The 27,647-nt window shown below is 52.4% G+C and overlaps 10 protein-coding genes across 10 annotated transcripts; 4 read left to right on the forward strand and 6 right to left on the reverse strand.

Annotated features, from left to right (window-relative positions):
• Positions 1 to 1,078: 1,078 nt before the first annotated feature.
• On the forward strand, positions 1,079 to 2,674 carry AYO20_06883 (T-complex protein 1 subunit beta; the record flags this gene model as incomplete). The annotated part of the gene is made up of 1 exon (XM_022645171.1): positions 1,079 to 2,674. One exon carries the CDS (start codon positions 1,079 to 1,081, stop codon positions 2,672 to 2,674), a length of 1,596 nt encoding a protein of 531 aa, XP_022498884.1.
• A 1,288-nt stretch (positions 2,675 to 3,962) lies between these two features.
• On the reverse strand, positions 3,963 to 7,538 carry AYO20_06884 (hypothetical protein; the record flags this gene model as incomplete). Its single annotated transcript, XM_022645172.1, has 1 exon — positions 3,963 to 7,538. The coding sequence occupies one exon, from the start codon at positions 7,536 to 7,538 to the stop codon at positions 3,963 to 3,965; it is 3,576 nt and encodes a 1,191-aa protein (XP_022498885.1).
• A 1,106-nt stretch (positions 7,539 to 8,644) lies between these two features.
• Positions 8,645 to 10,456, reverse strand: AYO20_06885 (hypothetical protein; the record flags this gene model as incomplete). Its single annotated transcript, XM_022645173.1, has 3 exons — positions 8,645 to 10,120; positions 10,254 to 10,376; positions 10,436 to 10,456. The coding sequence occupies 3 exons, from the start codon at positions 10,454 to 10,456 to the stop codon at positions 8,645 to 8,647; spliced, it is 1,620 nt and encodes a 539-aa protein (XP_022498886.1).
• Positions 10,457 to 11,282: 826 nt separating this feature from the next.
• Positions 11,283 to 12,008, forward strand: AYO20_06886 (hypothetical protein; the record flags this gene model as incomplete). The annotated part of the gene is made up of 1 exon (XM_022645174.1): positions 11,283 to 12,008. One exon carries the CDS (start codon positions 11,283 to 11,285, stop codon positions 12,006 to 12,008), a length of 726 nt encoding a protein of 241 aa, XP_022498887.1.
• Positions 12,009 to 12,072: 64 nt separating this feature from the next.
• On the reverse strand, positions 12,073 to 13,157 carry AYO20_06887 (hypothetical protein; the record flags this gene model as incomplete). Its single annotated transcript, XM_022645175.1, has 2 exons — positions 12,073 to 12,360; positions 12,414 to 13,157. 2 exons carry the CDS (start codon positions 13,155 to 13,157, stop codon positions 12,073 to 12,075), a joined length of 1,032 nt encoding a protein of 343 aa, XP_022498888.1.
• A 624-nt stretch (positions 13,158 to 13,781) lies between these two features.
• AYO20_06888 (hypothetical protein) lies at positions 13,782 to 15,626 on the reverse strand (the record flags this gene model as incomplete). The annotated part of the gene is made up of 1 exon (XM_022645176.1): positions 13,782 to 15,626. The coding sequence occupies one exon, from the start codon at positions 15,624 to 15,626 to the stop codon at positions 13,782 to 13,784; it is 1,845 nt and encodes a 614-aa protein (XP_022498889.1).
• Positions 15,627 to 17,116: 1,490 nt separating this feature from the next.
• On the reverse strand, positions 17,117 to 18,895 carry AYO20_06889 (hypothetical protein; the record flags this gene model as incomplete). Its single annotated transcript, XM_022645177.1, has 5 exons — positions 17,117 to 17,529; positions 17,617 to 18,326; positions 18,377 to 18,416; positions 18,467 to 18,721; positions 18,781 to 18,895. 5 exons carry the CDS (start codon positions 18,893 to 18,895, stop codon positions 17,117 to 17,119), a joined length of 1,533 nt encoding a protein of 510 aa, XP_022498890.1.
• A 676-nt stretch (positions 18,896 to 19,571) lies between these two features.
• Positions 19,572 to 21,245, forward strand: AYO20_06890 (hypothetical protein; the record flags this gene model as incomplete). The annotated part of the gene is made up of 2 exons (XM_022645178.1): positions 19,572 to 20,583; positions 20,635 to 21,245. 2 exons carry the CDS (start codon positions 19,572 to 19,574, stop codon positions 21,243 to 21,245), a joined length of 1,623 nt encoding a protein of 540 aa, XP_022498891.1.
• A 692-nt stretch (positions 21,246 to 21,937) lies between these two features.
• Positions 21,938 to 24,282, forward strand: AYO20_06891 (hypothetical protein; the record flags this gene model as incomplete). The annotated part of the gene is made up of 3 exons (XM_022645179.1): positions 21,938 to 22,041; positions 22,140 to 23,766; positions 23,878 to 24,282. The coding sequence occupies 3 exons, from the start codon at positions 21,938 to 21,940 to the stop codon at positions 24,280 to 24,282; spliced, it is 2,136 nt and encodes a 711-aa protein (XP_022498892.1).
• A 106-nt stretch (positions 24,283 to 24,388) lies between these two features.
• AYO20_06892 (hypothetical protein) lies at positions 24,389 to 25,788 on the reverse strand (the record flags this gene model as incomplete). The annotated part of the gene is made up of 2 exons (XM_022645180.1): positions 24,389 to 25,227; positions 25,296 to 25,788. The coding sequence occupies 2 exons, from the start codon at positions 25,786 to 25,788 to the stop codon at positions 24,389 to 24,391; spliced, it is 1,332 nt and encodes a 443-aa protein (XP_022498893.1).
• Positions 25,789 to 27,647: the final 1,859 nt, after the last annotated feature.

Below are 27,647 nucleotides of genomic sequence, written 5' to 3' on the forward strand. Positions count from 1 at the left end.
GAAAACTCATCTTTACCAAATCCCTCTTAGTCCATAGGGACCGCCCCATATGCATCGTCCGCTGTTCCCGCTGATGGTAATGATGACCGCCAACAAAGGATGAAAAAGACAGCCCCAGTGGCATAGGCGTTGAGAGCAGCTACCCTCGCCACTAGCTTCGCCCACCTCGTGTTATGTCCTCGTACCATTAGGCGCACGGAAAGTGGACATCATAAAAAGGCTCAGGTAAGAGTAGAGGATTGTTTATCGAAGGTACGTCTGGTCGACCACACCCATCTAGATCTGGCAGTGAATCGGAGCTGAGGATCTGTAGAATCATCGGTAGGTAGTGATTGCGATTTCCCTCCTGGATTCGGTCGTCCGAGCCTAAGTGTTGAGGTCGATGCGTTACTTCTTGACATGCCTCGACAAATCTGAGTCGCAGCACCAGAACTAATAATGCCGTGGCCTTGAACCGCTCGTATTGGAAAAATTAGTATGCAGGCAGAGAGAGCGGTACGATCTGTCATCTGTGACTGGACCGTGGCTAGAGTGAAATGGTTCTTGATATCTCTGAGCGTGGATGTAGCACTCTGCTATCCGTACGTCTTCCTCATTTGGAGAACATGACATGCAATTGCCCATTTTCGGGTGGTACTGAGGTCTTCAATGTTCGTGTGAAAAGCACGAAAGAAATCTAGTTTTGCTGGCCATGTAGTAGCAGGAGAAATTGGTCATTGTTGAACAAGGATTAAACGCGGCAAAGGTTGGTATGGAGGTTGTCATCCAAGGAGGCCCAACGTTCGTCTCTGGCACTTCTGTGTAGTGGGACTAGGATGCCTGTATCACTGCCCAGCGATGCTGTCTAAGGTATGCAGATTCATGATCGTGACAAGTAAGCAAGCAAGCATGACAAGGTAAGATACCGTCCAGCCTTGCCAAGCCGCAGCCTTGTCCTTGCCTGACCTGATTCTCCCCGCAGTCTTCAAAATTTCGACTCGCTGTATCTGCGTTCACTGCGCAGTACTACGTTTTACCTGTCACACCAATCCCTTCCGGAGCTCCAGCAAAGAAGAGGAGGACACCGGGAGAAGCCACCATGGCAGCATACAATAATCCAACGCAAATCTTTGCCGACGATGTGCAAGAAGAAAAGGGTGAAAATGCGCGTCTCTCTGCCTTCGTCGGTGCCATCGCAGTTGGGGACCTCGTGAAATCCACGCTCGGCCCGAAGGGTATGGACAAGATTCTTCAGTCTGCTTCGACCGGGGAGATTATGGTAACGAATGACGGCGCCACCATCCTCAAATCCATTGCCCTCGACAACGCCGCCGCAAAGGTCCTCGTCAACATCTCCAAAGTCCAAGACGATGAAGTAGGAGATGGCACTACATCGGTGACAGTCCTGGCGGCAGAATTGCTTCGAGAGGCAGAACAACTAGTAAACCGTCATATTCACCCCCAAACCATTATCGAAGGCTACCGTCTAGCATCACAAGCAGCTTTGCAAGCACTCGAAAAATCCGCTGTCGACAATTCCAAGCAACCCGAGCTTTTCCGAAAAGACCTCCTGGCAATCGCTCGTACAACGCTATCCTCAAAGGTCCTTTCTCAGGATCGTGATCAATTTGCTAGTCTGGCGGTCGACGCCGTCCTCCGGCTCAGAGGATCTGTCGATCTGAATCACATCCAAATCATCAAGAAATCAGGAGGGAAACTGTCCGATTCTTACCTCGACGAAGGGTTCATTCTCGACAAACGTATTGGTGTCAACCAACCCAAGAGATTGGAAAATGCCAAAATACTCGTGGCGAATACTGCAATGGACACGGATAAAGTGAAAATTTGGGCTGCGCGCATGAAAGTCGGTTCGACAAAAGAACTGGCTGAGTTGGAAAAAGCCGAACGCGAGAGAATGCGTGCGAAGGTCGAACGGATCAAAGCACATGGAATCAACTGCTTCATCAACAGACAATTGATCTATAACTGGCCGGAGCAATTGTTCACGGAAGCCGGAATCATGTCCATCGAACATGCCGACTTCGACGGTGTGGAACGTCTCGCTTTGGTCACTGGTGGGGAGATTGCGAGCACTTTTGACCATCCGGAGTCTGTCAAGCTCGGGCACTGCGACTTGATTGAAGAGATTATTATCGGTGAAGATACATTGATCAAATTCTCCGGTGTGGCAGCAGGCCAAGCTTGCACTATCGTGCTCAGGGGCGCGACAGAACAACTTCTGGACGAAGCGGAGCGAAGTCTACACGATGCTCTTGCCGTTCTGTCACAAACTATCAAAGAACCCCGCGTCGTTCTCGGGGGCGGCTCTTCCGAAATGGTGATGGCAAAAGCGGTGGATTCGCTTGCGCAGAAGGTCCCTGGGAAAAAGCGCCTGGCTGTCGATTCATTCTCGACCGCCCTACGTCAACTCCCGACCATCCTTGCGGACAATGCCGGCCTCGATTCTTCCGCTCTCGTGTCAGAATTGAGAAGCGAGGTGTATAGAGGTATGACGAGTTCGGGCTTGGATCTATTGACCCCGGGTGGTGGCATCGCCGATATGCGAGAGTTGGGTGTGATCGAGAGTTACAAGTTGAAGAAAGCGGTGGTAGGAAGTGCGAGCGAGGCGGCAGAGCTATTGCTGCGGGTAGACGATATCATTAGGGCAGCGCCTCGGAGGAGGGAGCGGATGTAAGAGTGAATGAGTACTGCAAAAGACAGATGGCGAATGGAAGATTGCAGGAGACACATCGCAAGGAAATGAGATGGACGCGATTCCACGCGCTGTGGCGGCGTGTGTATCAACCTCCTGTGACCAAACCGAGAACGAAAAACTAAATGGCATGTCACTGCCATACAAAAGCTGAATGACGTTTACCACGAGCGCGACACATCCAATGGTTGACGAAACTCATTGCCACGATCGAAATTACTTGCCTGGACATGTCTTGAAGGCGAGCCAGTCTCATCCGTCCGTTCACCTATCGACCTACACACATACCTACTTGCCTGTCCACTCAACTATTCGGTCCTTTTCTTCAACCTACCCACCGAATCCAAGAACCACGAATGGATGAGATCGGTAGAGCATTGGCTGGCTGGCTGATCAGCTGGCTGGCGAACTCCCGGGACATATCAGACCGACGCATACCAGGTCAGATCATTTCAAGGACCCAGGTACCTGCGCCATGTCATGTCATGACACGGTACTTCGTACTGTTTCCGACTCAGTCCCAACTCCCAGATCAGCCCCTAGATATGTTTGTATGTTATGCATGTCCCAATCCCGATGTGCGCACGTTTTGGTACCTGAGGTATACATATACCTACCTGCCTTGGAAAGAAAGAGACGAGACCCCACGATCAGCCATCAAGCACTCGGCACCCATCAGTACCGCTCACCCATCCTCTCCCCTCTCAAGCACTCACTCACTCGCTCGCTCGATCAATCGACCAATCAATCAACCCACCAACCCTGCAAAGGGACACCCTGGGAATGAAAAATCCGTCTTGCTCATTTTCCGATCCTCGACTGAGAGTGCGGGTTTGAACCTCATTGATTAGGCGAGTCGCAATCGCAGTCGCAAGAACATGTACATGTGTATGTATGAATGTATGCACGTTCGTATGTGTACATACGTACATACATACACACATACATGGACTGAGAAGACAATGGACGGAACAAAGAGAGGAGACCATTTCAGAAAAAGACACCTCTCATGACCAGGATTTGGCTAAATAGACGATGGGATTCGCGACTGTCGCTGTGAGTCCAGGTACCTCGTACTGTATCCAAGGCTTTTTGCCTTTGCAACCACGGAGCATGTCACAAGGACGAAAGGATTCTCAGGTGGATGGTAGACAAAACAGACAATCAAATCGAACCCAAAAAAAAAGGATAGATGTATTCAAATTTTGACTATTTTCTGCATAGTGATCCCCTGACCCAGACGCAGAGGAGCCCCCCCCCCTCTCCTGGCTCACTCAAGGAACCACCTCTCCATTCGAAACCGCTCGATCAAGCCGCGTTCCAAAATCAGACAATGGCAGTTGATCAGCAGGCTTGGGAATCTCTTGGCCCAGAATTCATAGTAGCCCTTTGCACTGCCGCCGAGCATCTGCTCCTTCACGTCCTCTGGCAAGTCATGGAAGTGGTTCTTCTTATTCCGAATCACCCTCAACAGGTCGATCATCTTGGAACCGCTGTATTTACGCTGTTTGCCCATTTCAGTGAGAAAGGTTTTTGGAAGTGCTCGAAGCCAATCCTTAGATGGTCCGATGACGTTAGGCGCAAGGGATTCCAGGGCGGCGAGCTCGGCAAGAGATTCTTTCTCAGCGGCCGTGCGGATCGCGCTCTCATCAAAGATGTTGGTGATGGAATTTTTCTCCCGCTCGTAGCAGTCAGACACATCGCAGAGGAATTCCAGCTTATCGGCCACATCCCAGAAATAGGGGTGACGAAGTACTTGCCCTGTGTCAGGTCGCTCTTTGGGGTTGTGTTTGAGCATTTGCATCACAAGGTCATCGGCGTCGAATTGGTACTCGTACAAGCGCAGGTCTTCGGTGCTGAACTTGTTCTCTTTGATGTTCAAATCTCGGCCGAGGCTGGTGCCCCCAACATCAAAAGGATGACGGCCTTGGGTCATGACATAGTAAAAGACACATCCCAGGGAGAAGATATCGATGGCCTTGGTTGCACGACGGCCTGACGGGCGATCAAGGATAGTACCTTCGCTAGAGTGCGTTGTGGATTTGGAAGTGGTAGTCGAGCTGGAAGTCGGTGCAACGGCCGATCTAGAGCCGACAAGCAACTCCGGCGCTCTCCACCCTGTTGTGCCAGCGGCTGTATGGTTCGCAGTCGGAGCGAAGGTTGATTCCGGCCCTTCTTCGAGAGGCTTACATAGGCCAAAGTCAGAAATGACGAATTGGAGTTTCGGCAATCCATTGGTAGGGCGATTGCTCTTAACAGCCTTTACCAGGACGTTCTGAGGCTTGATGTCTCGATGTACCAACTTGAGTGAATGTAGATGTTGGACGCCCTCTGTGATTTGGCGTAGGGTGTCCTTGACATCAAAGCCTTCAGGCAGCTTCACTAGTTCCGGGTACTGAAGGGGTCGCTCGATGAACTGATCCAAAGATGTAGTGAAGCGCTCAAGCGCAATGTAGGTAAAGTGTTGAGACTCCTCCTTTCCGAAGTAGCGGATGACGTGTGGGTTCTCGTCGCTCGACAGCAGGTGTTTGATCTCTTTGGCAGCGAGGCTGTTTGAGGAACGAATCAAACGCTTGACTGCGACTTCTCTGCCGTCCAGTGAGCCAGGAAACACCGCAGTGCCATTGCTTCCACGGCCTAGACATCGGTCTTCCCTGGTGTCGATTCTGAGCTTGCCAACCTGAAGCAGGCCGTCCTTGGTGGGTATCTCGGCAACGAGTTGTTCCTTCTCATCCATAGCTTCTGGATCCATTGTCTTTTTACTCTTCTTGTTCCTCTTCCCTCCACGCTTCCCTCTCTTGGCATGTCGACGGCGAGGCTGTGCACCATTCTCGGCGTTTTCGCTAGGGTTGGACTCTTCCTTGTTCTTTTCATCCTCTGACTCCCCCTCGGAACTCTCGTCGTTGGGTTCAAAAACCTTGACGTTCTTTGCAGGGCTGGCAGCCGAGACTGCTGTGCTCTGAGCCCGACTCCTGACAGGTGTTTTGACTACGTCCCCTAGGATTTCAGAGACAACTTCAGCGGCATCTTTATCTCCTGGAACCTCAGTGACATGGTCTGCTTGAACGTCTGTGCTAACCGGAGTAGCGGGAGTAGCGGTTGCGGAAGCCCGAGTTTTCTGCACAGCGACTTCTACGCCCGCCTTTCGGAGGAAGCGTTGCATCTTCAACATGATTGGAACCCTCATCTGTAGTCCAACCACAAATAAGAAAATGCTGGCACAGATGATGTTGAAGACGGATAGCAATGGATGGTTGATCACGGGTACCAAAGAAGGCGGGATCTTAGCTTCCAATGCCGCCATTGCCTTCTCAGCCTCCTCAGCCAAATCTGTCGCTGGCGGCGGACCGGATATCGTCAACCTGAGGGGAGTGAGGTTCGGTTCCGTGGAAAGTACGTGAACACCGACAATTTCTTCCAGATTGCTGTCAAAATCCAACGGTTCACTGTCATAGTTCCAGTTCGAGCTTGCAGGCGACGCACCGCTAGTTACGCCGGGATATGACAACTCGGACATGGCGTACCACACCCCAGACTCGGTTTTGTTCACAAACACCCTCTCAGCACGCTGCATTTCGTTTCTCCAGATTTCGGGAGAGGCCAGGAGAGGGGAATCCGTAGGTCGTGCTAGTAAGACAAGCTTGGCCGATTCGTCTCGATTGTCCAGGGGACGGACGACATCAAAGACTCGGGCCACAGGGGTCTCGAACATGTGGGTAAATCGAGGCACCTTGCCAGAGTCGGCAGTGCTGTCAATACCAATGATTCGACCGTTGTAATAGCTCTGGATTTGGTAGTTGTCCAGAGGAGCTACATATTGGTCTTGGAGATCGCTGTCTCCTTTGTTTGGAACCCATTCGGCGAATTTGATGGTGCAAAGGGGTTGAGTTGTGATCTTGTGGGATATCTCAATGGTGTACTCGACTCTTCCCAGGTTGATAGTTCCAATCGGATCACATGCAGGGTCATCCAACTCGAAACCACTGAGTCGCCGGCAGCTGCGACCTTGGTCGTCATTGGAGAAGCCCCTGTATTTGTCAAATTGTTGTAAAATATGGCCAGTGGCTGCATCTACCACGTATGCCGTTGTCTCCTGGGAGGAAATGGTCACGAGTGGTGGATCATCGACAAACTGCGGCGTTTCGGCTGCAAGGGATCTGACGGTGATTCCTAATCGTTGTAGCCCTATTCTAGGGTCCCGGTGTTGGATGTAGAGGTTGCCATCTTTGCTGGGCTCGACAATGAACATGTAGTCGTCCTCATATTGAGAGCCGTCCACCTCTGGGTCACTTCGGTTCAATTTGTGGTGGATGGTCTGGATCATGGGACTGTCTGGAATACCCAGTGACCACCTCTCGTTACCGGTCTTCCTGTCACGGGCGTGTATGGTGCCATCAATGGTGGCTAGTAGGACAATGTTCTCCACCTCCCAATCTTGCAACAGCCGCGCTGAGGAAAGCGCAGAGAGCCCCTGGGAAAAGGACTCGTCAGACTGTGCAAGAGGTGCTCTGACAGCACCACTACTCGGAGAGTCGTGGGCTGGAGCCAAGGCACGGAGCTTGTGGTTTTCGGGGTTTTCATCGGTGCTTCGAAATTTGACAGTGGTGATGTCGTTTTTGAGCAAGGGGATCTCTGCTGGACTGCGGCCAGCTGGAGCGGACGGTCGACTCGAGTCGGAGCGCAGGCTCTGCGTCGAAGCCACCAACCTCTGAGGGGCGTCGGACGGCGGGAGAGATTGAGGGTGAGCCGCAGCTATGAGGAGGAGGAAGATGGCCCAAGTCAAGACGGTCTTTGGTTTCGATCCTCCACGTCGGCCCTTTGGAGGCCGAAGCGGAGGTTTGGCCATAGTCGAGGACGAGAGACTCCAGTGTTGTAGGAGACGAACGGTGAACTTTGACCTATGTCGTGGATGGCATGGTGTCTGGTTTGTCTTGTGTGGGAATAAAATAAGGAGGGACGAGGGTTTGGCTCAGGTGTAAATACGAGTTTTTGGGAAAGGTGAGAAGTGGGAAGCGGTTCGGTCAGCTTACGGATGTCCCAAGCACGAACAACATACAAGTAGCAGTTCCCGAGTAGGTTGTGGGCAGACAGCCACCCACAGGGCTTGGGTGCTGGCCCTTGCTTCCCTTATTGCCCTTAGAGTGTCAAGCTCGGGCGACCCGGTGCCTCCCATAGGCCCAGCACAAGGCCTAGAATGTCACCAGCCAATGCCCACTGATTAACCCTCCGGGTTGACTGCCAGTCCGTATGCAGCCCCGGACGCCATGGTCGAATCCTCCCCCTGATAGTGGCCAACGAACCATTGGATTCTCTGGCTTTCGCTCTGCGCCCCGTCCCACTGACGATCTAAACCCAAAACGGTCTCTTGGGACCCGGTGCATGTGTTTCAGGCTGAAGCCTTTTCCCCATCCCATGTTGAACACGACGAATGGTGTATGAGGTCCAGAACCCTCCTTACTTACTTCTCCTGAAGGCCGCAGGCGATTGACAGCGACATGTCGGTATGTTCGTTGATCTCACGATAACTGCTGAGTCTTAAAAGTAAAGTCCACCCGATGGTTGAACATCCCCTTAATGGTGGTACCTTGCCACAGACCACAGATCAGTATTCGTAACCCACAAGCATTATCCCTTCGCATCGACGCTCCGGGACACTCATACAGTCCTACCAAAATATTCGATCAAAGCCTCGGTCTCAGTAGTGGGAATACTGTTCTCATTCTATGCTGTCATTCGCGATCATCCGCTCAAAGGACAGCAAGTACGCCTTCTCTGTTATGCCACTCGGTACCGAGTACAGTCATTATTAAATCAGTCTCTCTCACATTTTCGGAATGGGACCTTGAAGATAACCCAGGAGGAGAGTACAAGAGCAAGCACCCAGCCCATTAATACATCATGGAACCCCTTCAAATAGAAAGACATCCAAGAAAGAAGAGTGCTGCATTTCGCTCAGAAAAACACCACATACTCGCCCTTCTCATTCCGCTTTATTCTCAACGCCCGCCATAAGTCCTGCTCCTCTTCCATCTTCGAAGTGTTGCTTCGGACATCGTTATGCTTATGCCATCGCTTGAGCATCTTGTGAATGGAATATCCTTTGTCTGAGTCGAGTCCGGGTGCATTGGCGAGGAAACTGCGGCAAGCACGTTTCGTCTTTTCTTCTGCGCCGAACACGACCATTGCACCATTTGTGCTTTTGCGTCTGCCTGCACCGTTGCTATGCTGGTGCATGGGATCCGAGTCCGTGTCAGAGCCAGAATCGTCGTGTTTGTGGTACTCAATGGCTTTGAGTTTGCGTGTCGTGCCTTCGCCTGGCGATCGCGAAGGCGATTCGTCACTATACCGGCGGCGCGAGCGGTGTTCATGTCGAATATTGGCGGATGCAGTACCATTATGTCGATGGACCTTGTGCTTTTTTCTCTCTCGCTTCTCGCCATCGCGGATTCGGGAGAGACTGTTCCCCTGGTCCGACGAGCTGGCTCTCCTCCGCGTTTTGGTGTTGGCCATTTGGCTCTCGACCTGGCTAGGAAGAAGTGCTCCGCCCACCATTGAAAGCGCTCGAACTGCTCGACCTTTGATCGAGATGCCAAGGCCGTTGGAATCCTCCTTGGTGTGTCGAGTGCGTTTTAACGGAGAGGTGGGGTCTTCTGGTTTCAAGCTTCGACGAGTCGTGCGCTCTTTCTGGACTACCACGCGTTTGTCGTTGGGATCAGGAGATCGACGGAATGGGTACGACTCATCTTGGGACATCATTCGATTCAACCCACCCGTGAGTCCAGAGTGCACAATCACTGGTGTGTCCACCTTTACCGCATCGGCCATCAGGGTGTCCCCTTCCAGCTCGTGGACTTGATCATCCGTGGCGCGCTTCCGCTTCTTTTCACTGCCGCTGTTCGTCCGGCTATGCACCCGTGGTCTTTCCTTTTTGTCTAATTTGGATTTCGTCTCCTTCGCCGCCGGAGTCATGAATTCGAGTGACAGTGTGCTGTTGTTCATGTCTAACCCACCTCGGGGCTTGACTGGTGCTGCACCCCACGTATAGCCGTTTTCTTCGTACTCCTTGCTATGTCGCTCCTCCTCTTCTGCGTTGTGATACCCATTTTGGCTGGATGGCCGACTGCTGGAGAAAATTGACGGAGCGGTCTGCTTCATTGACATTTCCTCCTTATCCTTTGTGAAGCTTATCTGAGGTGTGCCTATTTGACTGCCTTCGTCGACCATATAATCAAAGACACTGTCACGATTTGAGTCCGGCACGGCGGGAGGAGGAGTGGGAACGTGTGGAGGCGCATCTATATCGAAGTCGTCTTCAACGTATGCTGGACGGGGCACCAGAGCCTTTTCGTTCTCTGGCTCGACAATGGATACAGACTTTCGTTTCGCGGCCTTGGAAGGCTTCTCGCGATATAAAGCGCCCTGGTATTTCTGATCTTCCGTGATACATGACTATTTGGGGCAAACCCGGTCAGTGTCAAAAGATCCTCTGCATAGTCGGGCGCGGTGTATGTAGGAAGGAATCCCCTGTTTGAAGAAGAGTGTGTCTGTGCGTTTCACATACTGTATGTGCTCTGTAGCTCGTGCCTTGAAAAGTCGTCATGCAATCGATACAGGTAAACACGGCGCCCCGGCATTGATTGCGGTGCGGATCGAGTTTCTTCTTGGTCAGGACGTCGCCACAGGCCTGTAGACGGGATGGTTAGAAACCGCAATGTGTGATGATCCGCTGCGCATGGTGCTGACCTCGCATTGAAAAGAAACCATCTTGCGTGTTGTTGCGTGAGTGGTGAGGGAAATTTCCCCCTCTCAAAAGTTCAGGGCTGCGAGTCAATCAACACGAAAAAAAGAGACTATGAAGGAGCGGGTCGGGTTGGGCAGCAAGACGAGTTGATCGTCGCACAAGAGCCAGCTCTCGAGCGGGAACGGCGAAGGAGTGTAAAAAGGGCGTCAAATAATGTCAGGAGGGAGAGTTCGGTCTCTTGTCAGAGGGGTAGGATAGTCAGGTATGCGTGAGGGCGTCGCAAACAGGGCCAAAAAAGCGCAGGGTGTTCGCACCATGGATTCATTCCTCTCTTGTTGATAGCGGCCCCTTCGCTTGGCACAATTTTTTATATTTGGAGCCAACATTCGTCACCTGAAGCAGGTCTAGTGGCCCACGCACCTTACCGCTTCACTATTAGTTCGGCGCCAGTGCCCGCCCTCCCGACGCCTATCATACGCCCATCATGATTTAATCAGGGGGAACCCAAGCATCAGCAAGCCCATGTTTGAGACCTCTCGTTCCCCCAAACCGCGTCGCGCCTGGCCATTCATGTCTCGCGCAGGCGCGTTCAGTGGTCATCTGGTCTGACTAACTGCACACCAAGATCATGGAGCGCATGATGGTCCACGAACACCTGGGGCGGGCTCACCGGATAACCCATGGAAAAACCTGATTGTTGTGCACCATCCATCAGGTATTTTGTATATTGACAATAAACATCTGGTGGTGCCAAAGGCGTCTGTTGTAAACACCAGCTACGTCAATACGCAACATTCCCACTGTCAAGTTCGTGCACCCTCGTACCACTCTTCTCCTTCAAACCAGCCAATGTGCGGCCGTTCCGCAGCGCCCGGCGCAGAGCCCTCGCTAGGTGTGACACCTGAAACAACCCTCTCACAGTCGCATTCCTCTGATAACAGTGCAGCAGAGGGATCACAATCGTTGCAAGCCTTTGTACCCGCTTCCCCCCTTTGCGCCGCTGCGTTCGACCTGGTGACGTCCACTGCCCTGCCGCTGACGATCGTGCATCACTCGCTGCGGGTCTACTTGTTGGCGAATTGGTTGGCTCAGCGGGAGAAGAGTGAATGGGCAGACAGTGATCTCTTGTTCGTGGCATGCATATGTCATGATATTGGTACCGCCGAGGCGCACAATGGCCCACAACGATTCGAGGTCGAGGGGGCCGATGCTGCCGCGGACTTCCTGCGCAAGCAGATGAAATCCGAAGCAGAGGTACACGAGGTCTGGACTGCGATCGCTCTACATACCTCGCCTGGCATAGCAGAACGCATCACACCATTGGCTAGGCTGGTGAGGTTGGGTGTCCTGATTGATTTTCGTCCCGCAACTCGGGCGGCCCTGGACGCAGTGGCCTTTGCGGAAACTCTGGAGACCAAACTTCCACGTTTAGAGATCGAGAAGATCTTGGGGGACGCTGTCGTTCACCAAGCTATTCAGAATCCAGCCAAGGCCCCTGCAGCTTCATGGCCGAACAATCTCTACAAGTCATACCTTGAGAATCCCGAATGGACGGGTGTCAATCGAGGCTTTTGAAGGGCATTATATAGTCTAGGTTTTCTCTCGAAATAGAAAAGTAGAGTTGATCAGTCGTCATTGATCACAATCGTAGCCTCCTTCCAATCGCACCAAAGCAAAGGCTGGTGCAAAACAGAATGCTCGCCAACCAGGTATAGACACCAAACTTTTCAGACGCCATTGGCTGATGAATCGCTGGAACTGGCACGAAATCTGGGTCCACCACCAACATAACCAAAGTGCCGATGGTGCTTACAGCTGCTGAAAAGGCGAAGCCTGGTAGAGATCGATCGATGATATACCACAGCACAGGATTCGCCAGAGCCAGAGTCAAAGCAACTTGCAGCGTGGATTGCCAGGGAATCCGGCGCTGACACAATTAGTACATCCTGTTTGATGGTGGGAGAGGGGATAGTGGCTCACCACTGCAAATGCAATGCCAACAAATGCTCCCATGCTGCGAACGGTAGAGTACCATAATGGCCCAAGCCCACTATCGGTAGACGTGGAAGAATTGGCAGCTTCAGGCTCAAGCGCGGTGCTCTTTGATGACTTTGATTCAGACGATACAAATCTCTCCCAGAAGGAGTCGACTAGAGGAAGGGCATTCCCGAGCAAAATGCCAAAGATGCCCCAAGAGACCTGATAATACAGAGAGCTCCGGTCGATGTCAGGCACCGGGACCGGCGTGATCTGTTGAGTCTTGTGGAGATGGGTGATTAGTGTCCCATAGCCAATCCCGCATCCGAATAATAGCGAAGTCTGCAAGAACAGAGGCACCAGATAGCCACGGAAGCCTTTTCTCTTTACTTTCAGCCGGGGTTTTGTGGCCTCTCCGTTCCAAGTCACTGGACCCCCCGCCGATTCATAGGTGTAGTCATCTATGCTCGGCCTTTTGCTAGGTGTCTGTGCTCCGGTACCCCAAGGTGTAGATGTTTCATCCCGGTTACCCTCTGAGGTGAGAGGAGAGTAAATCCCAAGCAGAGTCGAAGACGTCAAGTTGAGGATTGATCGTGTGCGACTCGGAGGGAGATCAGGCTTTTGTGTCAGAAGCAACTCGGGGTTTGTAGCTTCAGCCGGAGACGGCGGGTGTGAGGAGTCCGTTGAAGCAGGTGTGAGCTCAAATGCTCGTCGAGGAATAGGTCGGTAGACTTGAGGCATCTCCATGATGACCAGGAGGTTTGATGCGTTGGAAGATAGTGGCACGGACAAGGAACACGAAATGAGAGCGACAATAGGTAGTAGTTCAGCTCAAGTGATTGTGCTAATGTCAATGCAAAAATGGAGAGATGAAGTATTATAATTCAGTCATGATGGTAAGGAGAAAAATGTCAGCCTCAGCCAAGGCGAGATAGAATGAGGACACCTGAGCAGTTGGGGAGCGGAGTCTTGAGGTCCGTTGTGGTGACAAGCCCACATGAGCATGAGCTGATGAGAGGGAAAGGGTTCTGTAAGTATTTTCTTCTTTCACATGTCCATATGCAAGTTGACATCGGAGGTGCGTGCGCCCAAAGGTCACACAACTGCAACAAAAACAAGACTATGCCCAAGTGGGTTGTTGGGGTGTTAGGCACCCAGAGGCACCCAGAGGCACCCAGGGGCGCTATTACGAGTACCGATCATGGTCGAAATGATTCGTGGGGAGATGCGGATAAGTCTTGGATAATTCACCGTAGTGGATACGGCGGAGCGTACGTAGTATCAACTCCGCCATTCTTCCCCTTCCACCTTCTACAGCTGGAATAGGCGCATATTCTTTTCAATGTTACACTTACACTTGTGATGCTCAATCTATAACTTGGCCTTTGGAGCGGCTGCTGACCGCGTCATGGTAATCTCATCCCAGTCCAATGGCTTCTTGGTGGCTTGAAACGCTTTCAATCCAATGGCTGCTTCACCATCGGGGCGCATCATCTTGTCAAATAGTTGCTTGATCCCCTTGGCTTGCTCTGCGCCCCCGGAATGGAGCCAGCCCAGTCTGATCAATTCTTTGCACATGGTAGACGCTTCCGGACCAGCCACCTTCAAGCGAGCGAGGTATCGATCCAACTCTGTCTGAAGCTGTGTGGGGTCATCGACAACCTTTGCGATCACGGCTAGGGACCGCAGCTCATCCATCGGGATTGGACGCGCAGAGAGCATGGCCTCTCTGGTGAAAGCGAGCCCCCATTCTCTGACCACATATTTCGAGATGGTCGCTGGACACAATCCTAGTTTGGCTTCGCTCAGCGTGAATGTGGCAGATTTGACTGCGATCCTGACGTCGCACGCAAAGGCGAGTCCAACTCCACCACCAAATGCCGACCCATTAATACCGGCTATCGTCACTTGAGGGGCGTTGTCAATTGCTTCAAAGAGCTGTGTGAGACGCTCGTATTGTGCGTCGCTGACTTCGCTTGATTGCGCAACCGGCGAAGTCCCTTTTCCAAGGTCCATCCCCGCACAAAAGTATTTTCCTTCGGCAGTCAAGACTATTCGAGAGGTAGTGCGATCTTCCCGTGCCCGACGGAACACGTCCGTCAGATCGTTGATCATGGGAGTGGTCAGAGCATTGCCCTTCTTTGGCTGATTGAGAACCACTTTGAGGTTGACTCCCGATCGGTACAGCCTGATGCTCTCCGTCTCATTGACCAACGTCCAGGTGTATGCTGGGGAGGTTTGGCTCTTTTGTTGCGTCGTACCTCTAGACTGAAGCAGCGCTCGTTTGGCCAGCAGAGCGACTCCGGCGCGGCTCTCGTTTGGTTTCTTCAATTGCTCAGAGATCCAGCTCCCGACTTCCATCAGCTTCGAAAGGTCCACCCCAGTTTCAACTCCGGCCTGCTGGAACAAATACACCAGGTCTTCCGTAGCAGCATTTCCCTTAGCCCCAGGCGCAAAAGGGCAGCCGCCCAATCCGCCGACACTGCTATCGAAGACACGGAGACCACACTGATAAGCCTGCCAGACGTTGCTGACGGCCTGACCATAGGTGTCGTGAAAATGCCCCGCAAGCTGTGACAGTGGAATGCCGTTGTTCTGGAGATACAGGAGCAGGCTTTCGACGTCGGCCGCTGTGCCAACGCCCAGTGTATCGCCCAGGCTGACTTCGTAGCATCCCATATCCAACAAGGTCCGCACGACTTTCAGGACAGCGGCCTGCGGAGTAGGGCCGTCAAAGGGGTCCGCAAAGATGCACGATATATATCCTCTGACCGCCAGACCTGCAGCGGTAGCTTTCACTGCCACTTGTCTCGCCCTTGACAAGCCCTCATCGACAGTGGCGTTGATGTTGGCTTTGCTGAATCCCTCGGTGGCACTCACAAAGACCGCCACCTCCCGCACCGAGTTTTCCATAGCAATCTGCAGACCCTTCAGGTTGGGGATCAACACCGGCAGTCGAAGGTTGCCGTCGAGTAGCAATGTCTTGATGGCTTGGTCCGCGAGCACTTGTCGACAATCGGCCAGTTGCGGGATGGCGCGTGGAGAGACCACAGACGTGATCTCTATTGTATCCAGACCCGTAGCGCGTAGACGAGCGATGAGCTCCAGCTTCGTGGCGGTCGGGATCGCCGTCTTGACATTCTGCAGACCGTCGCGAGGTCCGACCTCGACGATGCGAACGCCATTCGTCCTCGTATTCGACACACCTCGAGCCATGATGCCTGCACGCGTATTTCCACCAAGAGAAATGTTATGCGCAGACACAAGCCTCCATCTCGAGAACGCAATAATATATTCGAAGTAGCTTGTTTTCCTTTTGCAACAAGCAACGTACTGTAGGTACAATGTATGTACGAGGTATGTTGGTACGTGTGTCGGTACTAGGGTAATCCAGCCCGCCCGCGTCACTTTCCGTCCGGGTTTGTTGTTTGTTACCTAGGTATCACTGGAATAGCTGATGATAGAAGGCCGGAAGTGCGAAGTTATGGTGAGGGATGAGGGAGTAAGTGATTTACAAATCAATCAATAATCCATTCTCGTGAGTTGAGAGACAAGAGTGAGAAATCAAAATCTATGCGGTTGCGTTGCGTGGTGCACTTGGAGCCCCCCCAGCAATTCAGCCTCGGAAGTTCCAGTTCGGAGTTTGAAGTTTCTCTCTCGCATTTCTTTCCCCCCCGCGCGTGCGTGCGTGCGCTCCCCATTATTTCCGCCGCCCGGGCCCCCCCAATGACCAAAATGCCCAGGTCCGGCAAACTCGAAAGCCGCTTTTCTACCTCTACGCAGACTGGAGTGCTGGGGTCCCGGCTGTGAAGGAAAAGTGGAGACCCGGTTGTGAGAGGGGAGGTGGGGAGGTGGGCCCGGTATCGATCCCGTGCCCTCTCTCAGGTACGGGGTCGAGCCGTCGAGCCGTGCTAGGCCGTGCAGGTCCCAGGTCCTAGGTCCTAGGTCCTAGGTCCCAAGTTTCATGTCGAAAGGGGAAATAATGGGAGAGGGCAAGGGAATGGGGAAGGGAAATGCACCGAGGTTGATTGTTACCTTACCTCTCTGCCTCTGTACCTCTGTGCCTCTCTGCCAGTGTGGCCCTGCTGCCGGCACCAGGGGAATACTACGTGACGAGGATTGTTGCGAGTCATCATTGTAGTACTAGCTAGGTACTGTACCGTCGGGTCTGGGCTTGTACTTGTATGGGATTCTGTGAAAGGAGGAAGGGGGTACAGAGGTAGGTACATACCCGAGTATACTTGAAGGTACTTGTAGACGTCCTCACGGTCCCCTTCCGATAGACCTTCCTTGGGTATCTACCTACACCTACACCACTGTATCTCGGTCGCCTCCTTCGTAGTACTCTATTCAATTAATCATCCTGTAAGAATAATGCAAACGGTGCATAGTGCCTGCACAGTTGATTCCGATTTCGATTCGATGGTTGGGGTTGAGGTTGAGGTTGACAGCTGTATATGTATGTATGTATTGATATGGTAGGCTCTACAGGTGTGTAGAACATGAGTCAGGGATGGGAGATGAGAGATGGGACATGGATTGACGAGTGTCCAAGAGACGAGCCCGCAACCCATAGCCAGAGGGATAGTAGATGGAATGCCGTGGTTGTTATATCTGCAGAGTATGTATACGAGACGAACTATATATTATAGTCTACCAGTCTATCGACTCTATGTAGTGCCCAGTTTTGATGCTCGCAGCAACACTCACAGCTTCGCTCTCACCGAGTCCAGCTTCTCATCCCCCCCTTTGCCCATCTGCACAAGCCTCTCCCCGACGTCCCGGAGAATGTGCTTCATGATCTTCCCGCTGCCGGTCTTGGGAAATTCGTCGCCCACACCTTCATCGCCGATCCAGAAAACATACTTGGGCGCTTTATGGCTCCCCAACGACTTGCGCACCCAGTTATTGACTTCCTTCCAGCCCGGCCTCATCAGCCGCGTTCTGTTTCCTTCCTTGAGGTCGAGATCGAGACAGCCCGGTCGTGGATGTGCCCGCAGGAACGCGCCGACAACTTCGCCGTACCTGGCGTCCTTGATGGCGACGCAGCTGGCCTCGGCTATCGAGGGATGCTCGGCCAGGCAACTTTCGATCTCGCTGGGGAAGATGTTTTCACCGCCTATTCATACGTCCAAAGGTCAGTGATGAGTACGTGAGATGTCAATGCATAGAAAGTGACCAATGGGAGTAGGGCATGGGGACCTACCGCGAATAATGATATCCTTGATCCGTCCAGTTACAGAACAGTAACCGTGCTCATCGATGACACATTCATCACCAGTGTACATCCACAGGACACCATTTTCGTCCCTTTTCATCACTTCATCTGTCTTTGCTGGATTGTTGAAGTACCCCCTCTGCAAAGCATAGCCACTTACACAGAGCTCTCCTCGCACTCCACGTGGGACTACGTTGCCAGCGCGGTCAACAATCTTGCCCATTGTATGTGGGAACACGCTCCCAACAGTCTTGGTTCGTCTTTCTTCTGTGTCATCAAGCGAGGTCATGAACGTCACGGGACTCGTCTCCGTCATTCCATACGCGATGAGCACCCCCTTGATACCAAACTCTGGGTCTAATTGCTTAACCAGCGCCGGTGAAACCGATGACCCTGCAACAAGTCCTGTCTTGACGGACGAGATCTTGTATCTCTTTGCTTTATTGGCTTCAATCTCCGCAATGAACATGGTTGGTACCCCGAGCAGCGCGGTGCATTTCTCTTCGTTCAGTGCGTCAAGGACGGAGTCAGGATCAAACTGGTCGCAGGGGAACACAATGCTGCTCCCATGAGTGAATGCCCCCAGGAAGCCCATCACAAGACCAAAACAGTGAAATAGAGGAGGCGGACAACAAACGATGTCGGATGGGGTCAACTGCATCTTCATTCCGACGAAGCGGCCATTGTTTATCAGGTTCCTGAGTATGTTAGCACGGTCCATTGCTCAACTGGCAACGGGTTTGGTTACCTGTGAGTCAGCATGGCTGCTTTTGGCGCGCCAGTGGTTCCTACCTTGGTCAGTCTGGACTTTTGAAGCCTGCATAGGACCGTGACATACCGGAAGTGAATTGGAGGTTCAAGACATCATGACACCGGACACGGCTCTCTGCTCGCCTCAGTGTCACCTGGTCGATATTCCGTCCTTCAGAGACAAAAGACGAATAGGGACACAACCCTAAAGACTTGTGTGTCGCGTTGTCACCCGCCGCCAGAGAAACACAGGGAACGCTTCCCAGTTCCTTGACCACAGCTTCAATGTGCGCAGACAGATCTTTCAGTCGGATCTTTGCCGCGATGAAAAGAAGTTTGCATGCTGCAATTCGAGTTAGACCAGCGTTAGAGAGAGCGAAGAAAGTAACTTGCATGTTACACTCAGAGCAGAGACCAGCTCCTTCGGAGTATAAGTGTTGTTCAGGACAATCAAAGGGCAGCCTATCCGCGCGGCAGCAAGGAATGTCTCGATGTACTGATAGCAATTTCCAGCCATGATCGCAATGTTGTCTCCATGCCTCAACCCTCTAGCCAACATCGACTTTGCAATTGCTTCGCTTCGCCTTACAAGATCGTTGTACGAGAGCCTGTGACGTTGCCAGGAGAACACGGCTGCTGTGTGTTCGCCATATCGAGCAGCCTGTCGATACATGAGTTCCCCCAAAGTCTCTTCCAACAATGGTGGCCTTTGAGGGCCTGTAACAAAAGAAGGTGCAGACGCCATCGTTGTTGATGGTGCTGTTGAGTAACTTGCAGGATCAATACTTGCCATTATGCTTCTAAGTGTAGGGGCATTCTGGGAGTCTAGGTAATCACCCTGGTGGATATTGCTGGAGACCTGATATATTAGTGTTATGTGGCCCAACACTGGCAGCGAACATCGGGACCGTGGGACTTGGGCATAGTCACCATCCGGACAAACATGTCTCGATTCTATTGCGACTGTGGAAGATGTGGAACCCGTTCCGCTCTGGCGGGCCGCCTCACAAGGGTTGCATTTGCGCTCCGCAACGCCATCGAACCGGGGCAGCCTCGGCCCAACCATGCACGGTCATGCCCAGGGATTGGGCCGGTGGATATGGCGGGCTCTCATATCACATCAATCCCCGAAGCTGGTTCCATGAGTCTCGTCTCTAGGTCCGCTCCCCTCTACCTAAGATCCATTCCAAGCCATGTCGCACGCTGAGTCTTTCCCCGTGGTTGAGTCGCTTCTCGATGTGACCAGAGAACCGTATAGGTCGAATCGAGAGGCATGGAAACCGGTGATAGACGAGTTCTCCAGGAATCTATTGAGGACAACATCCGAAGGCACCTCCCAATCTATCGACAAGCATGAGGAAAGGGGACAACTATTGGCAAGAGACAGGATATCGCTGCTGCTAGATCCTGATTCGTCATTTCTTGAGCTGGGCTCTTTTACGGGCTTCGACTTGAAGGATTCCAGCCCTTGTGCCAGCCTCCTGGCTGGTATTGGAAGCATCAGCGGCCGCATCTGCCTCGTTCTCGCGCACATTGCAACACAAAGTGGTGGCGCATGGAACGAGCTGACAGTGATCAAACAAAACAGAGTGACGGAAATCGCCAACGAGAATGACTTGCCGATCGTCGCCCTCGTGCAGTCGGCAGGGGTCTTCCTTCCACAGCAGTTTCGAGTGTTCCACAAGGGGGGACAGATTTTCCGTGATCTCGCCGTGCGAACCCAGAATGGACAGGCCTCTTGTGCAATTGTCTTTGGCTCCTCCACAGCAGGTGGCGCCTATCATCCTGGGCTGTCAGATTATACTATTTTCGTTGAGAATCAAGCACAAGTCTTTCTCGCAGGTCCTCCTCTCGTCAAAATGGCTACCGGCGAAAGTATCGTCGCGGAGGAGCTGGGAGGGGCTCGGGTTCACGGGACTGTCACCGGCCTTGCGGATCAAATTGCCTCTGACGAGTTTGACGCGGTTCGCAAGGCTCGAGAATGGGTCAGTACGTTATCGGCTCCGAGTCGCCCAGCGCAGCCTATGCGTCCACCGCTTGCGCCGCGTTATCCAATCGATGACATATTTTCCATTGTCAATCCCGACGTGCGAAAGCCCTTCGATATGAAAGAGGTGGTTCTCCGGTTGATTGACGAGTCACGTCTGGCGGTATTCAAGCCTGAATATGGTCGGAATCTGTTGACAGGGTGGGCATATATAATGGGTAAGTTCTGCGGGTGATCCTCGATGTCAAACAAGGACTGAAATGAAACAGGGATGCGTGTTGGAATAATTGCAAACCAGACACCCATCATCAATCCCGACGAAGCATCCAAAGGCACGCAGTTCATCCGCCTGTGCAATCAACAAAACATCCCAATTGCCTTTCTTCACAACGTGACTGGGTTTATGGTGGGCTCCAAGGCTGAGCATGCAGGCATTATCAAAAAGGGGGCGCAGTTTGTATCCGCGGTCAGTTGTTCAAAAGTGCCACACATCTCCATTATCTTAGGGGCATCATATGGCGCAGGCAACTATGCCATGTGTGGAAGGTCATATAAACCACGCTTTCTCTTCACCTGGCCAACTGGACGGTGCAGTGTAATGGGACCAGAGCAGCTGTCTGGGGTGATGGCTCAGATTGAAGCTAATAGCGCCCGGAGCAAAGGAGTGGTCCTCAAGCCCGAGGAGGTGGAAGCTAGAGTGCAGCGGCTGCAGCAGGAAGTCCAGAGGGACAGCAGTGCGTATCGGACAAGCGCCTACTTGCTGGATGATGGAGTAATTGATCCTCGGGATACGCGCGATGTGCTTGCAATGTGTTTAGAAGTCGTGCAGACACCGCCAGTGCAAGGGAGTGCAGGCCATCGGGCTTTGGCAAGAATATGATAAGACATGGTGATGAGGATGAGGAAAAGGTGGAAATGTGAGCGAAGTGAAGTTTGAAGAACTGTACTTGTACATGAAATATCACTCGAGTCTGGCAGATAGATTTCCTCACCTGTCGCTGCAGTCTCCCACAGTTAACGTGGGATCTTTTCCTTGTCAGACAGACAAGTGTCAAACACCCGCCTTGACACCGCAACGTTAGGTGCGCAGGTGCGAAACATGTTGAGTTGAGGGTGGCATTGGTGTCATTACAAGGCTTGGCTTGCATCACACGACAAAATCTACCAGAGTCACATGCATAATGCTTCTCAGAAACACAAAAACCAACAAAACTCCCAGAAAAAAAAAGTATAGTGAGTCCCCTCGGCCGGAGTCGAGCCAGCGACCTTTCGGTTATATGAGAATCCATTACAGCCGAACGTGATATCCAACTACACCACAAGGGGTTATAACTTTTGGATAAGTTATAAGTAGTTCTGAAATCATATCAGACAATTCATTTTGTGAACCATTTTTCGACTTTTAGTATATAAGTATAAATTTTCACCCCGTGCGCACTAGTCTATATAGAGGTTTTTGCGCCAAGCCTCTCATCTTCTCGGGAGCCGTCAAATGCCGTGGCGTGCGTCTCCCCGCTACTATGCCCGAAGCGGTAGCAACACCTCAAGCCAAGGCAGATTTCTAGCAATGACATGACTTCACAAATCCAGTCTTTGAGCTTCCCATTACGATCAGACTTCATGGACGACAGGCGCGAGGCCAAAAGAGCACGTCAGGCGTGTCTCAATTGCAGGAGGTGAGTCGATCATGTTGATATGAAGCCACCATCCCCAACCCATGCTTGCGATGTAGAATCTTACGCATCCATCAATACGGGCTTACACTGATTGGCAGGAAGAAGACGCGCTGCTCGGGGGAAAAGCCAGTATGCGCCTTCTGTGCCCGTCTCAATCAGCGCTGCACGTGGGATGGTGACGAAGAGGTTTCGCCTGAACGACTCACGGACACGGGCCGAGCTCTATCCTCTTCAGGCACAGCCGCACAGAACGCAAGTCTTGCTGCGAGAGTCGCTTTGCTGGAGTCTCGGCTGAGCTTTCTGGACGCGGACAATGCATTCAACCTATTCGCTTCGGTGTCCCCACCGACGGCAGTCAATCAACCCGTGGATCAACCCCCTGCGGTCGACGACATGGCGCGGACGAATAGCGACTTCACCTTTCTTCCTGATCCGGTAATCTTTCGATCTCTGGTTCAAGTCTACTTTGATCGCTGTCACAACCAACCCTATGCCTTTTTCCACGAAGAGATGTTTCGCCATGACTATGAATCCGGATCATTGCCCGAGTATTTACTCTATGCTTTTGCTGCTGCTGCCTGCCGCTTCTCCGACCATGAGTTCTATCGGCATCGTCGTAGTGAAGCAATCGATGCATATGCACAATCATCATTCGGGCAAATATTCGAACACTCATTTTCCGATGCCGAGAGTTTGGAGCCTTTGATGGTGGTGGCTCTGGCGATATTGGCGGTTGTGGACTTTGCAGGTGAGTTTGGTGAGACGGTTGATGCGAGGCATGCAAGGATTAACACAACATCGTCCAAAGCCGGACGCCCAAGGATAGGCTGGGTGAAGCTGGGTCTGTCATGTCGGTTCGCACATGCCCTGCGACTCAATGAAGAGCCCGATCCACAGCTTCCCATACACGAACAGGAAGAACGGCGGCGAATATTCTGGTCGGTCTATCTTCTCGATATCCTGATGTCGGTTGGGCCCAACCGGCCCCCTTCGCTTCTCGATGAAGACTGCACTGTTCGTCTGCCCTGTCATGAGAGCTTTTTCAGGGATGGACTCGACGGCGGCCCTGTGCCAACTTTGACCTCCGTGGTCGAAAATCCGTCAGGTGCCAACCACCAAAACCTGGACCCGTTCGCTATGACTATAATCATGGCATCGGCACTTGGCCGCTTTATACGCTTTAGCCTGAAGCGCACTTTGAGTACGACTCATGTTCTCTGGGATCCGCGCTCCAAGTATTATGAGGTACAAAGCATTTTATTGTACTACGAAAGCCACTCGCCATGTGCTTTCAGTACCATTTCCGAGGTGCTCAATCGACAACCTTCATTCAGCGAGGCTACCTCACCATCACATGTCAGCCACATTATCTACTCCCACGCCCTCTACCACCTCAATAATTGTCTTCTCAACCATCCGTTCATCTTATACCGCTTCTTCCAGGCATATACGGCACCCGTACCTCTAAGTTTCGTGCAAGAGGCACTACAAAGATGCCGAAGACACGCCACAAATCTCCTCGAGCTACTGATCGATCTGGAAACGTACGGCCCGCTCAGCCATCCCAGCTTCTATGGTTATTGTGCAATGGCAGCAGGGGTGATCCACAGCATATACGAGAAGAGTGAAGACGCAGAAGTCGCAGAGGCCTCGAGAAAACAGCTTCAATCAGCTCTGAGCTTCCTACAACGTGAACCAGTACGGTGGGGACATGTGGGCCACATGGTAAGTGATGGCCACCTGTATGCGTCGGTTGTCTTACAAGTTATCCCGCGATGCGAGGACGGTGTCAACTGATAAACAAGTTGAAGATGGTGTACTGATTCAAAATTCAAGGGTACCCTTCTCCGCTCTTTCAAGTTGGATCCCGAAGTTGCCAGGGTTCTCATAAACCCTAGGAACCTGGCACAGAAAATGACCGTGCCACTTGGAAATATGCTATGGCAGCTCCTTGATTACGCCTGGTTGCCCCACAACATCCGCCCTGGCGAGACAAGGTCTACACTGGCAGATCTTTTACCAGGAACCGGCCACCTGCGGACAAACATCAGTGAGTCCTTGGCTTCAGGCAGCACGAATCTTCCAGGAGACCAGTTTAACACAAGCGGTGTTCTACCTGCCACGTACGCTCGTATGCTGGGAGAAGACATGGGCGGGATTTTGGCAGAAGCCATGGGAGACAACAGCTTGCAGGGATTTGCGCGGCCAACCTTTTCCAATGGACCGCCGGCTGCTTTTTGATGTTCGTGGATGCGCAGAGAACGGCTCTATTGACGATTTTAATTTTAACACTTCTTTTCACCCGCCGACAAGGCCCGCCACTATCCAGAGTTACTTTACATCTTGGTCACAATTTGCTCGACGAACGAGTCAACCTTTGCAACTCCTTTGTCTCTAGCTTGACTGCAAGGTCGCTCAAAATCTCATCGCTGCCTCCGCCCACCACCATGACCCGGACATCTCGACTGATCTGCTCGATTCTGGCACCCTTTCCAGTCCTCGAATACCCTGCTCCGCCCAGGATTTGCTGCGCGTCCCGGTTGACACGTTCTAACACCCGCCCGGCGCTGGTCTTGAGAATGGCAATCATTCCTCCGAGATTGAGGTCTTCCCGAGACGTAGCTCCCTGGCGATTTTGGGTCGCCCTCTTTCTCTCATGCTCCGTCAGGTACACAATTGACTCCATGTATGCATATGTTGGCTCGACATCACGGCCAAAGTCCGCAAACTTGGCCGCGATCACTTGGTTCGCAATCAAGGGCTTGCCGAAAGTGTGTCTCCTGAGTGCATGGGCATAGGCGTCTTCGATGGAGACGCGTGCCATGCGAAGGGACGTACATGCGAGCCAGAGTCTTTCATGGTTGAAGTTGGACATGATGATATCAAAGCCACGGTTTTCTGCGCCTATGAGGTTTGCCACCGGCACTTCGACTTCGTCAAATTCGATATAGGTGGAGCCACTGGCGTTGACTCCCGAGTTTTCGATCTTGCTGCATGTCACACCGGGGGATTTCAGCGGGATGATGAGCGCCGATACTCCCCCGCGGCCTGGTCCCCCTGTGCGTACCGCGGCGGTGCAGTAGTCGGCAAAGATGGCATTGGTGATCCATTTTTTGGCGCCGTTTACGATATACACGTCTCCACGACGCTCAGCCGTCGTTGTGAGGCCCGCGACGTCCGACCCGGCTGTGGTGAGTTAGAAAGAATGACGCTAAATCGGAGAGGGGGGAGAGGAGGAGGGAGAGAAAACTAACCATCTGGCTCGGTGACACCAAGACAAAATCGCGATCGACCCACTATCACGTCGGGCAAGAATCTCATCTTCTGCTCCTCGCTCCCGAAATTTATGAGCGGTGGCGCGCCGATGGAATTGCCACAACTCAACGCCCAGATGACGCCCAGGTAGCCACACCTGGCAATCTCGTCAATCACGATCAGGTCGTGGAACCCGTCCCACTCTTCCGGGTCAATGTCCCCGGGCAGTCTCTGGCCGACGGCCTTGATCTGGGCGACTGCCAGAGGGTAGATCGAGACAGCCATGTACCCCAAGCGGGCGTGGTTGAGGATGACCTCGCTGGGCACGGAGCCCTGTCGCTCCCAGTCCTCGCAGAACGGGGTGATGTGCGTGTCGACGTATTCGCGCGCCTCGGCCTGGAGCCGGCGATGGCTCGCGGTGTAGTAGGGGCTGACGTCGCGCGAGAGCCACGGAGGGTCTGCGTATGGTGCTGAAGAGACCGAGGGAGCCATTGTGACCGACCCGCTGATAAAGATATTCAAATCACAATAAAAAAAGTTTCCACACGGGAAGTTTTCCACAATTTCCAACCAAAACAGATCAGAGGTCAAGCAAGAGTCAAGAGTTGTGGGAAGGGTTCTTTCTCCCTAATTCTCGTGACCTATTCTGTCACGCTGCAGCTGTAACTGTAGCTGTCCCCTATCCTTGTCAAACAAACCACTGACTTCTTTCTTTTACAAGCTTTCTTGTTCCTCTCCTTCTTTTCTGGCGTTGCGTTGCGTTTCGTGGTGTGACGTGATGTGATGTGAATGTGAATGTGACGGGAAGTATGTAGCTCTACTCGGTACAAGTCCAAGTACAAATACTTGGGGTAGAATAAACCCCAGATTTGTTACTTACAAGTAATTATATATATTCCAATTTCCACTTCTGAGAAATAACCGATTCAACGCCGAAAAATCCAAAGCCAACCCATTACTATTATTTTGCATAGACAGACAGGCAAGCCACCAAAAGTGCCCAGTGCCCAGTTCCTAGGTAGTTCCTAGGTAGTTGCATTTCGCGCGGGCCACCCCAGCCGGGAAGAATGACCACGGCTTTTTGGTTTTGGGGGGGTGGGCAAAAAGGGGAGGACCGCGCGGGCACCTCGGCCCTTGCGATCGGCTACACTTGCCTTTGCAGCCAGACGTCAACTCATCTATCATTCCGCAGCGGAAAAACTTGTACGAGGTACCGAGTTCTCATGTTCCTGTTCTGATCGCATCTTGATCCTCTAGAAACCAGTCCCCTGTACATATGTATGTACTCCCTCGATTCGTTTGAGGCTTCAAACACCGTCAGCCGCTTTCCAAACTACTTTCGTTCCCGTAATTATGCGGCACTGTTCTACTCCAGTAAAGGTGGCTGCTTCAGCCTCCAGATCAGGTCTTCCGCCTCGGTAGCGCGTGACGAGATACGCACCGAGTAGCACCGCGTAACCGATGCCATGTAGAATGTAGCTGAATGGCAGATTCCCCCATTTGTACCGATACCCCAGCGGCACCGACTAATCTCCCCACGTCGGTGCTCCCTGCCTCAGCAGCCATCTCAGCGCAATAGCTATGATAACCACAGCCTGAAGGGGCGAGAAAGACAACGCTCAGTGCGCCTGGCGCGCCCGACATGCGCCTCATTTCGAGGTGCTGCGGATAGAACTGCCACAAGACGAAAAATAGGGCGACCCATGTATTGACGATCAGGCTAAAGCCGATGAAAATTGCGGTTCCCATCTCTCGCGGGGACGGTTTGGGAAGAGCGATGAGCATAGCTGGGAATAAGGACAAGGCAGCATGGGTGAAAGCGATGGCAGCCATGGCAGCCATGGCGGTGCCAGCCTTGTTGTTAGAAAGGTTAGCGGGTTTACTGCTGGAGGGGTGGGAGGCGAATAAGGTCGTCCTGCGTGCTCGTGAGTATGTGATTCAAGGAAATAGTTCGGAGGAGACTGAACGTACAGCGTTGATATGCATAAGCCGCAAACAAGAGTGCGTGCGCAAACTGAATGTTACTGTAGATGGCATTGAAGAGCACAAAGTATGGAGATATACCCTGGGTAGAACCATGGCGTACAATGCGAGCGATTGGGGTTTGGGGGGGGGGGGGGGAGGAGATATGCGGCGACAATGGCAACGAGAAGGACAATAGAGAATGGGTTAGTTTGATCAAGGCGTAACTGGGTGGTAAGGACCTCCAGATCAATAGTACCGTCGAAGGGACTGTTGCGTAAGTTCCCGTTCTAAAAGCCCATGATTGCTATTCCAGTGTGATTTATTGTACACTTGAGTATAGTGCCGGAAATGGTCTGCGTGCGTCGTAGATCGTGAGCAAAAGGATA

This window comes from Fonsecaea nubica (assembly GCF_001646965.1).
Source record: "Fonsecaea nubica strain CBS 269.64 chromosome Unknown Scaff45, whole genome shotgun sequence".
NCBI classification, from domain to species: Eukaryota; Fungi; Ascomycota; class Eurotiomycetes; order Chaetothyriales; family Herpotrichiellaceae; genus Fonsecaea; species Fonsecaea nubica.